This window comes from Protomyctophum parallelum, assembly GCF_964188405.1.
Source record: "Protomyctophum parallelum genome assembly, chromosome: 21".
Taxonomy (NCBI): domain Eukaryota; kingdom Metazoa; phylum Chordata; class Actinopteri; order Myctophiformes; family Myctophidae; genus Protomyctophum; species Protomyctophum parallelum.
In genome coordinates, this window is record NC_139713.1 from 29,058,147 (window position 1) to 29,069,822 (window position 11,676).

General features: G+C 43.3%; 1 protein-coding gene across 2 annotated transcripts in view; it reads left to right on the top strand.

Annotated features, from left to right (window-relative positions):
• Positions 1-7,418, top strand: part of LOC310879350 (bone morphogenetic protein receptor type-1B-like) — an 85,896-nt gene extending 78,478 nt beyond the window's left edge. Inside the window, exons 7-14 of one of the 2 annotated variants that reach the window (XR_014570999.1) lie at positions 809-905; positions 1,062-1,206; positions 1,603-1,795; positions 3,457-3,754; positions 4,528-4,703; positions 5,230-5,360; positions 5,615-6,536; positions 6,567-7,418. Coding sequence is in view for 1 of the 2 variants with exons in the window: in XM_083793964.1 (XP_083650090.1) it covers positions 809-905; positions 1,062-1,206; positions 1,603-1,795; positions 3,457-3,754; positions 4,528-4,703; positions 5,230-5,360; positions 5,615-5,740 (1,166 nt within the window). In the remaining variant the exon portion in view is untranslated. Of the gene's footprint in view, positions 1-808; positions 906-1,061; positions 1,207-1,602; positions 1,796-3,456; positions 3,755-4,527; positions 4,704-5,229; positions 5,361-5,614 lie in introns of both variants that reach the window. The other variant, XM_083793964.1, reaches the window with a different exon arrangement.
• Positions 7,419-11,676: the final 4,258 nt, after the last annotated feature.

Here is an 11,676-nt window from a genome sequence, read left to right on the forward strand (position 1 = left end):
ATGAATGTTTTTTTTTTAAATACGTTTTTATCCCACGGTTTTGTAACCGATTTCTTCACAATTATCTAATGTAATCCTGGGCTCTACACTCCCTCTGCCAACCTGGGGAGAGCAACGGACTGAACTCATGTTTCCTTCAAGTCACCTGACAGGGGGGAATTTCCCCAATTGGACGTAACGTGTGGAAGGAACACATTATTCCAACCAGTTCCTTTCCCCTCCATCAGGCGTCCACAGCTGGCCAGGGCAGGGGAGGCAGTTTAGAGACCAGGATTACTGCATGTTTTTTGTGAGGGTATCTATCTACCCGGAGAACATGCCGATTGCACGAATGTTGTTGTGATTGCAATATTGTACTAGATCAGTGTGGTTCTCAAACCTCTTCATTTTAAGAACCACCATAACCCTGACACAAGAGACTTTATTGTTTAGTTCAGCGGTTCTAAATATTTTTCTTATTTCAAGTACACCCAGTTTGATATGGATTAGCCCACGCGGAACCCCATTCAATATGGTTATTTTATCTCTGGGATTCCAAGCTACATTGTAAATCCTAACTTGAGTGTACTGTACAAGTGGAATCAAGTGGATCCATTTTGTACCTTTGGTTCCTGGCTAACAATTATGCAGCTGGGGAGGAACCCCTGGACACCTGGGAACGGTGCTAGAGTCTTCAGGAAATGTCTCATGGAGGGAGAGAGAGTCCTGCAGGAGGCAAAGACATAGAAATTGCGCCCTCTTGAGGCTATTTGCCAATGTAGGCAACAATGACCAGATCACAAGACACTGTTCTGTTTATTCCTTGCAGATTACGTGGACAACAGTATCCACCATATGGCTCTTTTTATATCAATCACCGTCTGCAGCATCATCCTCGGTGTCATCCTCATCTTTTGCTACTTCAGGTAAAAAGCAACGACACAAAAACAAACACGCACAATGTTGTACACAGCCTACTATAGAAGCATGCCAGCTGAGAAGTGCAGAAAATGCAGCAGGCATTATCTATATCTATATATTATACGCGTCCTCATGTAATCACACCACCCAATCTATGGCAGGTATAAGCGCCAGGAGTCGCGGCCACGCTACAGTATTGATCTTGAGCAGGATGAGACCTTCATCCCCCCTGGAGAGTCTCTGAAAGACCTAATAGAACATTCTCGGAGTGTTGGGTCCGGCTCAGGGTCAGGACTCCCTCTATTGGTAAGAACACATCATTGCATGTTAACCATGTTAATGTTAAACTGGGGTTAGAAGTGCAATGAACACTAATGCCTGAAGCCTGGAAAATGGAAATAGCTCATCAGCAAGCTCACAACATGTCGCAGTGCGACGTGTTGTGAGCTTACAAAGTAGATCGGCTATTTTTGGCACACGGCACCAGGCCAGGGCACAGCTAAGCATGATATAAATGAACATCCTGAGTGCAAACTGTAGTTTATGGGTTGTTAATGCTTCTGCACATTGAGACATGGGTACTGTAAATTAATGGGAATTTCGTATGCACGTATCTTTAATGTTGCCTGCAGTTGATCAAATGCATTAGAAAGCATTAACGGCGAGTCTTAATGCGAAGTCTTAATGCGTTCCTGCCACCAGGTGCAGCGCACTATCGCTAAACAAATCCAGATGGTGAAACAGATTGGAAAGGGACGCTACGGGGAGGTGTGGATGGGCAAGTGGAGAGGAGAGAGAGTGGCGGTCAAGGTCTTCTTCACCACAGAGGAGGACAGCTGGTTCAGAGAGACGGAGATCTACCAAACCTTCCTGATGAGACATGACAACATATTGGGTAAGGAACTTGTGCTCTGTGTGTGTGTGTGTGTGTGTGTGTGTGTGTGTGTGTGTGTGTGTGTGTGTGTGTGTGTGTGTGTGTGTGTGTGTGTGTGTGTGTGTGTGTGTGTGTGTGTGTGGAGGGGTATATCACTGTGCTGTACTGTACTACATTCAGAATCTTCATGAAGTAAATCCACACATTCCATTAATGTCTCCACAACAGATGCTGCAACATCTCACTTGAACTTTCCCAGTTTGACTTGTGTGTGACTCTTTCTGGTTGGACTTTCCACAGTCTGACCTCTGGAAATCTAAAGGAAACTGAGTCAGCATACTGTATTATAAACACTTACCCTAGCTTACTAGGGAACATTCAAAGAAAATAGGTGGACATTTTGGGAAATAGCAGATCTATAAACTCACATGTCACATTGTGATGCATTGTGAGCTTGTAGATCTGTGAGCTCATAGATCAGCTATTTTCAGTGAAGAGATTTGATACCGGGAGAGAAGGAGGGGACCAAGTACAGACCACTGAGGGACCCGGTCAACAACATATGTAGGGTTTAAGTCAGGGCAATTTGACACAGGGACCTCAAATGACTTGAAGTTGAGAGCTGCAAGACTGTGTGTGACAGCAAAAAATAACAAAATGTTCATTGTTAACCGGTTTATGATATGCTTTAGAAGTGCTGTTTGCCGTGCTGTATACCTCCTTCGGTCCTTCGGGGACGGTTGTATAGAGATTTCGGCAGAGCATTATGTATCCATATCAGGAATGATGATGCTGATTACCATCAAGTCAAAAACCCGTTCAAAGCAACAGTCAATGCCCCACGGGTCCATTTGGACTTTGAACACTGTCTCCATAATCCACAATGGGGGACACATGGGTCCAACATTCCATGCATAATTGCATATGGACAGTAAACCAAGTTTGAAACTTGACATTCGTGTCCAAATGTGTGTGAACAGCAGGGGCAGCATGCATTCATCGACACTCTAAGCATAACAACATGGGTGGTCTGGGTGTCATTATTGCCCAGGGTGCTCAGTTCATCCAGCTCATGGCTTAACAGTGAGATATCACAATGGAACGGATGTATCAGGTGTTACATCACAGTGTGAGGCTGTTGTGCGCGCATGTGTGCGTGAGTGCGTGTGCATAACTCATGTTTCCCAGACCCAGTGTTGATTTCGTCGACTAATACTATAACAAAAAAGTTCGTCGATTACCTTTTTTCACTGCAGAAAACTAAATGGAAACTAAATTAAAAGTAAGCTATGATGACTAAAACTAAGACTAAATATATTGTCAATTTCGTCAACAAATAACTAGACTAAAATGTTAGGAAGGGACTAGTGGACAAGAGATCCGGTATAAGTCATTTTACACTTGGTTGCATGCAAATAGCAGATCTACTATCGTAATGACTGTAAAAACAGTCATTACGACGGCATCAAGGCTCGCCATAATGCATTTTAGTCGACTAAATGAACTGTAGATTTAGTCAATTAAAATCTTATGACATTTGACTAAAAACACTAAAACATTCCAGGTGACTAAAATGTGACTAAAACTAAATGAAAACAATTCAAGAGACTATGAACTAAAACTAAAATAAAAAAATGTGCTGTCAAAATCAACACTGCCCTCCCCTCCCTCCCACCCCTCAGGCTTCATAGCAGCTGACATTAAGGGAACGGGCTCGTGGACGCAGCTCTACCTGATCACCGACTACCACGAGAACGGCTCCCTGTACGACTACCTCAAGGGCAACACCCTGGACATCAGGTCTCTGCTCAGGCTGGCCTACTCCTCCATATCGGGCCTCTGCCACTTACACACGGAGATCTACGGCACCCAGGGCAAGCCCGCCATCGCCCACCGAGACCTGAAGAGCAAGAACATCTTGGTGAAGAAGAACGGCGTGTGCTGCATAGCTGACCTGGGACTGGCTGTCAAGTTGAACAGGTACTGTAGGACAGTGTTTCCCAAATGGGGGTCCCGGGACCCCCAGGGGTCCTTCAGGGAGTTCCAGGGGGTCCCCCAGCTATGATGGGTAGTTGGGAACCAAATGGACCCATGGATCTGTAACTAACAGTGATTTCACAATATGAATTGGGGGTCCCAGAGATAGAAATGCCATTAAATGGGGGTCCGTAGCCTAATGCATGTCAAACTGGACGTCCTTGAAATGAAAGAATCACTGCTAGAGCTGTAAATCTTCTCTTATGGGGGTCCCTGGCATATCTTTTCAAATGGGGATCCGCGGGCTAATTAGTGTCAATTTGGGGGTCCTTGGCACGAAAAAGTTTGGGAACCACTGCTGTAGGACAACCAGGAGGTGGCCGGTTGGGGTTCATCGCGTCAGTATACTTGACATTACTAGTTACTAGTTACTTTCCAGTAGTATACTTACAGAAGTATACTGCCATGTAGACTCACAAGCAACAAAAACTCTTTCTTATACAATGTCATAACTGTTAATAATATGGCATAATGTTCACAGTGTTGGATTACGTTTCCCTTGAGGGAGGTCGGCTAAATGATTGATGGCTTGGAACCAAAATGGTCTTTTATGGGTCTGTAACACTGAGATCGGTGTCTCAGAGATAAACATTTTATAGAATTGGGTTGCATCGCCAAAAAAAACTGGGGGTCCTTGAAATGGAAAATGGTGAGAATCACTGCTCTCGCACACAATCTCATTTATAAAGACTAACCTTTCTATTCCTGTGTCTTAGTGATACCAACAAAGTGGACATCCCTCCCAACCTGCGCGTGGGCACAAAGCGCTACATGCCACCTGAAGTGCTGGACGAGACCTTGAACAGGAACTTCTTCCAGTCCTTCATGATGGCTGACATGTACAGCTTCGGCCTCATCCTCTGGGAGATCACACGCCGCTGCACGTCTGGAGGTCAGAAACAATGCTTCTATTTGCTCATACACATAATGGGGTTTGGGCACTATATGGTTCCCAAAGTGAACCATGTAGATGTAGACATTGAAGACAAAAGTGAGGACATTGAAGACAAAAGAAGACAAAAGTGTGTAAACGCAAACATTGAAGACAAATGTGTGTAAACAAACACAAACATTGAAGGCAAAAGTGTGGACACAAATTGTGATTGGCCAGAATGAGATTATGTATGATGATAAGAGCGCCCCTCACTTCACAGGGGTGTGATTTTATCTATACGTGAAATGAGACTAGATATTGTTTGAATATCATCATATATTCAGATTTGTATTTAATTGCTTACAACCAACATAAAGATGGTTTAAAAGACAATTGAGGATAAAAAAGAAACCCACACACTGTGAAGTCATAGACTTATTTCCAGAACACTGTTTCGCCCAGCCCAGCCCACACATACATTACAAATATCACTTGTTGTTAACATTTGCTTGATAGAATGAATGTGTTTTGCCCCATACTGCAGGTATTGTGGAGGAATACCAGTTGCCCTATCATGAACTGGTTCCTACAGATCCTTCATATGAGGACATGAGAGAGGTGGTCTGCATCAAGAGACAGAGACCCTCCTTCGCTAACCGCTGGAGCAGTGACGAGGTATACATTTTCTTTGACACCGACGTGGCTGCTATGGTGATAGCCTCACGTCACCAGGCTTTCCACTTCAAAGGAAAGCCTGGTCTGTGTTACTGTGATCCGGTCGAGAGCGGGTGATATCGTTATGTCATGCATTTAAAAATACATAGTTTTCTCAGCATTATGACCTGCTCAATGTAACAAAAAATTATGCTTAACCCATTCTGACCTGAGATCAGTGTTTAATTGGAATGTGCATGCATGTCTGTCTCCAGTGTCTACGGCAGATGGGGAAACTGATGTCAGAGTGCTGGAACCACAATCCAGCCTGTCGGCTCACTGCCCTGAGGGTTAAGAAGACAATGGCGAAAATGCTGGAGTCCCAGGACATCAAACTGTGACAGACAGAATCAATCATCATTTAGACATGTCACTGCCACTGGCCCCAGCGCCACTCAACACTGGCCCACTGCAGAAAGGGAATTTAAAAAAAAAATACAACTGAAAGACTGTGAAAGAGAGCGCAATGGAAGCTGACAGGGAGGATGGATATTAATGAAGAGGGGATGGAGAGCCATCACAAAGGGGAACAGGAGATCTGTGATGTCAGCACCAAGTTTACCTTCCCCTTGCCCAGTGGCCTGTGGATGTACTGTACTTCAAGGACTACTTCAAGGACTAAAAGGATGAGACGCGAAGACCGTACGGGCAACGCCATGTTGCTCCATGGTGCTCCATGGAAGGAAAGAAACATGAGCAGTTGAGACCCAGGAAGCTGAACGCGGAAGTGTTGGCTGCATATAGCCCATTGCGCATGTTTCTTTCCTTCCATGGAGCACCATGGAGCAACATGGCGTCGCCCGTACGGTCTTCGCATCTCGTCCTCTTTAGACAGTCCTTGACTGTATTCAGGCTGTGCTTTCTGTGAAAGCTGAGTGCTCATCATCCGGTCCAGCTTTGTGAAGGGATCTGGAAACACAGGCAGACAGTGACCCCTGTGGGAGAGGAGGACTAATTGCCTCTGTACTGTCCTAGGTGGTGCTCTGTCCTTCTAATCTAAAGCCATAACAGTATTTTATGTACAGTATGTTTGGCCTTTTTTGTACTGTAACAGCTGCCTGTATTTAGATTCACTGTATACGTGCACTGTCAACGCAGACTGTGTAAACTGGAGATGCACGCAGCCAATTGCATTTGGTTGTTGTTCTGTCTGCATAAACTCATAAGGGCTCACTGTTCAGTCTGCATTTAGTGCTTCAGCCACCAAAGAAATGTTAATGCTAAATGTTCAGAAACACATTTTTATTATTGTTGCTGTTACTGTTACTATTATTATTATTATTATTATTATTATTATTATTATTATTAAGAGAAAAAAACAGAAGGACACACAATCAACATAACAGATGGAAAATCTTCATTTCCTGGAACATTACGTTACCATATTTACCATATTTAAATTAGCTCTCTGGGTAATCCAGTATTGTTTATTTAATTACTGTGGTTTTACAGGAATGTGGATTTGATACGCATTATACTCAGGCCTGCAGAGTTTAACTCTCAGTCTCTCCGTCATTCTCTCTCCTTTCTATTGGCAATTCAATTGTAAATACATACAAATATTGAAATCTATTGATAATTATTGTCTTGCCTAATGTTAATTACCGTTGTTGTCGGGCAGACAAATGTCCAAAACATTAATTTTTCAAAAAAATATATCGGGGTGTTCATTCAATAATTATAAAACCCACAGACACCCTTAATTACAGTTAGTCTCCAAATGTTTAAAATATAGCTAAAATAGCCAATCTATGTTAATCTATTTTTGCTACATTTGCCAGACGCTCATGTGCGACAAAGTAGGGATTTAGTTAACCATAAAACATGGTTTTTGCCCATGGTTTGTGCCCGACAGCAACGATGAAGTGTTTTTGATTATTTTATCTGCAACTTGTGTACAGAATATGTCCCCATCCACTCTACCACTATGGCATGTGCCTTATTTAATCAGTACATTATGTGATTGTGAGAGTGTGTGAGTGGATCCGGATAACATTCCCCCAATAAAATATGTTTATGTCTCTGAGGCCTGTCTCTGTTTTTCTTTAAAATACAACATTGTCTCATTCTTCTTATTTATTTAATCCAAGCCATCATTTTCAGTGTTGCGGATCCGGGCCAGCCCCCTGGGCGCGTTCCTGTGTGTCTGGAACTTCCGTGGACGGGGGATTGAGGGTTCAAACACCACTTCAAGTCTTTACCTTGAGCGATTTCCAGAAGAACAACTTCAAAACTCCAAAAGAAGCGGTGTGAATTGTCAGGTACCAATGGCGCAGTGGGCTAGTCATACGAGACACCACAGGGTACCTTGACAGTTCAAGCCATGTGTCAGGTACTGAAAAATAACCCATCAATGCGTGAGCAGTGGGTGCAGGGAGGGCTGTGTCCTCCCTGTGGTTTCCAGACAAAGTGGTGGGGTTATAGTAAAAACATAGATGGTCAGCTGAGCGAGGTGAGGTGGTGTGGAGGAAGAGGGTGGGTTTACAGAGAAGGCGGCTGGTCACTGATTTCACCCCACTCAAACCCAGGACCTTCGGCTGGCCAGGCATACACAACCTGTTGTTCACATAGACAGTGTCTTAACCCAGGGACCCTCCCTGAGAACCTCCTCAGCTTTCCATCTCTTTCCAGTGTTCATCTCCAAAACATGCTCCAGAGTGAAAGTACACAGAGCACAGCTGGGTTTGAACTCACAACCTCTGGCTCACATGGACATTGCCTTAACACTGGGAGCCACTGACTGAGCTCTCTGAGGTTCCTCATAATTGGCTTCTGTTTTAGGTTGGTCTTCTGTTGTCACTTCAGATGGGGACTTGGGATCATGTACAGAGCATCTTCTTAACAGTGTTTCCAGTTCCATCACATGTCTTTAGTGCTTTGTTATCATGGAGAAACCATGATAGGACACAGAGAGCGTGATAGCTCACCGTGTTAAGCGTCTGTACTTTACTTTACTTTGAAGAAAGAAGAAGATAAAAGTGCAAGGAAATCTAACCCAGTCATGCAAAGGTTGTGATGGTGGAACATATAGATCGCTGATATCTGGATGTTTGCACCGTAGCACTTGCAGGTTCAAACCTCAAGATTGGAGTTTCTAGGTGAAAGTGTTTTTTTGATGTGCCATACCCTGCCATTGAGCCCCATTATAAAAGTCTCAAATTTGAAAGCACTATATTTCTAAAACTATGACACCTTTCAAAGATTCCTTTTCAGGCAAACATGTCGACCGTAAGATGAACCTAAGTAGGCTAGAATGGGGTTGCTAGGTGTAAGTATGTAGGACTAGTAGCATGCCAAAGTTTGTGCTATTGCCATAGAGAATGCATTGGGCGTTTAAGTTAAATAACTCATAAACTACAAAACATAAAAATAAAAAAAAGTTCCAGCATGTGTCTCCACAGTAAGCTGAATAATAAAAAGTGTGAATGGAGTTTCTAGGTGAAAGTGACTTTTGACGTGCCTATAGAGCTGCCATTGAGCCCCATGTTAAATGTAATGTAAATTACCAGGAGACTTTGCCTGAGAGTGTCTGACTGATGGTGCAGTGGTCTAATCATCAGGCTTTCTGTACAGACATTCCATGTTCAAGTCCTGTTCCTCCTACAGCTCAATGCTGCAGTAATTTGAACTTTTCAAGGCTTGAATAAAAAATAAAAACTCAAAAGCACCAGGAGACATCTACTGATTGCCCAAAGGTGCCTTGGCTCAATGGTGTGGAGCGCTTGACCCGTTGCCTCTGCTACAGACAGTTGGCAGGTTCAAGTCCCATGTCATGACATCAAGGTGCTGGAGGACCATCGGGAGACGGTGCTCTCTCCCCCTGTTTCCTGAGATGTAATGGTTGGGGCTTATGTCTGAAAGAACCCTGTCCAGCTAACCTTTTACCATGAAAATGTCCAATTTAACATAAATGGTAAATGGTGCATGCACAATCTCTGTAAAGCACCTTGGATAAAGGCGCTACGCGCCTTTATCCAAGGTGCTTTACAGAGATTGTGCATTACATTCACCCATTCATACACCGATGGCAGCGGAAACCATGCAAGGCACCAACTAGCACATCGGGAGCAATTAGGGGTTCAGTGTCTTGCTCAAGGACACTTTGACAGTAACTCTGGGGGAGCCCGGGTTTGAACTGGCAACCTTACGGTTACCATCCAGGCACTCTACCCCTGAGCCACTGCCGCCCCACAAGGCACCTTGGGGCATTCAGCAGATGTCTCCTGGTGCTTTTGAGTTTTTATTTTTTATTCAAGCCTTGAAAAGTTCAAATTACTGCAGCATTGAGCTGTAGGAGGAACAGGACTTGAACATGGAATGTCTGTACTGAAAGCCTGATGATTAGACCACTGCACCATCAGTCAGACACTCTCAGGCAAAGTCTCCTGGTAATTTTGAAGTGATCTTTTGTGCGTTAGCCTTCAGTAAAGTTTAAATAACACAGACTCATATTAATCAGATGTTTCTTAGCGCTGTTGTTGAGGTCTTCTTTTGTATGATAGTGTAATAGCCGGGAATCGAACCCTGGTCTCCCACGTGGAAAGCCAACATCTTAACCACTACGACAATTAGAGTTTTGAGGTAGTCAGGCTGAGGCTGTGAGCCACTGCTAGAATAGCAGTAAATGAAGCTCAATAACTAGCATTAAACTTTAGGAAGAGTGGGATTTGAACATGAACTCTCTGTGCTGAATAGCCCCTACTACAACATCACTCAGTAACATCTGCCTCTTTGTACTGTTGAAGCGATCTTTTGTATGTTAGCCTTCAGATAGTAAAGTTGAAAGAATCAAGAGTTGAACATAGACTCACGTTCATCAGAGTGTAACACCCAGGAATCGAACACAGGTCCCCTGCACTGAAGGCCAACATCTTAACCACTAAGCCAAAGCAACTGCCTATGGCTCAGGGGAGATATGAGACTTTTGAGGTTATCAGGCTGAGGCTGTGAGCCTTCAGTTAATACATCTCTAAATGTTCAAATCCCTGTTCTCCTATAGCTTTATAATGCTGGAGTGTTTCAACTTTACCAACTGAGGGCTAACACACACAATTACCAGGAGATGTTCACTGTGTGTCTGACTGATGGTGCAATGGTCTAATGATCAGTCTCTCTGTACGGACATTCTATGTTCAAGTCCCATTGCTCCTATAGCACAATGTTAATGTTTCTCATCCTCCGCAACACCCATTCTCATACACCGCTATACTTTTAAGTATGTTGCGGTAGAGAGAACGTCATCATTTTGGACCATGGGCTATAGCCCATACGATCATACGATAGCACGCCGTTTTTCATCATTTTTGAGGATTTGAAAAAAATGAAAAAAACTATGGGTTATAGCCCATCGTTTTTTGAATTTTTGAATTATTTTTTTTATCCTCGTTTTTCATCATTTTGGACCATGGGCTATAGCCCACATCGTACGGCATACTATAGCACGGCGTTTTTCATCATTTTTGAGGATTTGAAAAAAAGTGAAAAAATGAAAAAAACGATGGGTTATAGCCCATCGTTTTTTTAATTTTTGATAAAAAAAATGTATCCTCGTTTTTTATCATTTTGGACAATGGGCTATAGCCCATATCGTACGGCATACTATAGCACGCCGTTTTTCATCATTTTTGAGGATTTGAAAAAAATGAAAAAATGAAAAAAGCAACTGCCTATGGCTCAGCCATAGGCAGTTGCTTTGGCTTAGTGGTTAAGATGTTGGCCTTCAGTGCAGGGGACCTGTGTTCGATTACTGGGTGTTACACTCTGATGAACGTGAGTCTATGTTCAACTCTTGATTCTTTCAACTTTACTATCTGAAGGCTAACATACAAATGATCGCTTCAACAGTACAAAGAGGCAGATGTTACTGAGTGATGGTGTAGTAGGGGCTATTCAGCACAGAGAGTTGTTCAAATCCCACACTTCCTAAAGTGTAATGCTAGTTATTGAGCTTCATTTACTGCTATTCTAGCAGTGGCTCACAGCCTCAGCCTGCCTACCTCAAAACTCTAATTGTCGTAGTGGTTAAGATGTTGGCTTTCCACGTGGGAGACCAGGGTTCGATTCCCGGCTGTTACACTATCATACAAAAGAAGACCTCAACAACAGCGCTAAGAAACATCTGATTAATATGAGTCTGTGTTATTTAAACTTTACTGAAGGCTAACGCACAAAAGATCACTTCAAAATTACCAGGAGACTTTGCCTGAGAGTGTCTGACTGATGGTGCAGTGGTCTAATCATCAGGCTTTCAGTACAGACATTCCATGTTCAAGTCCTG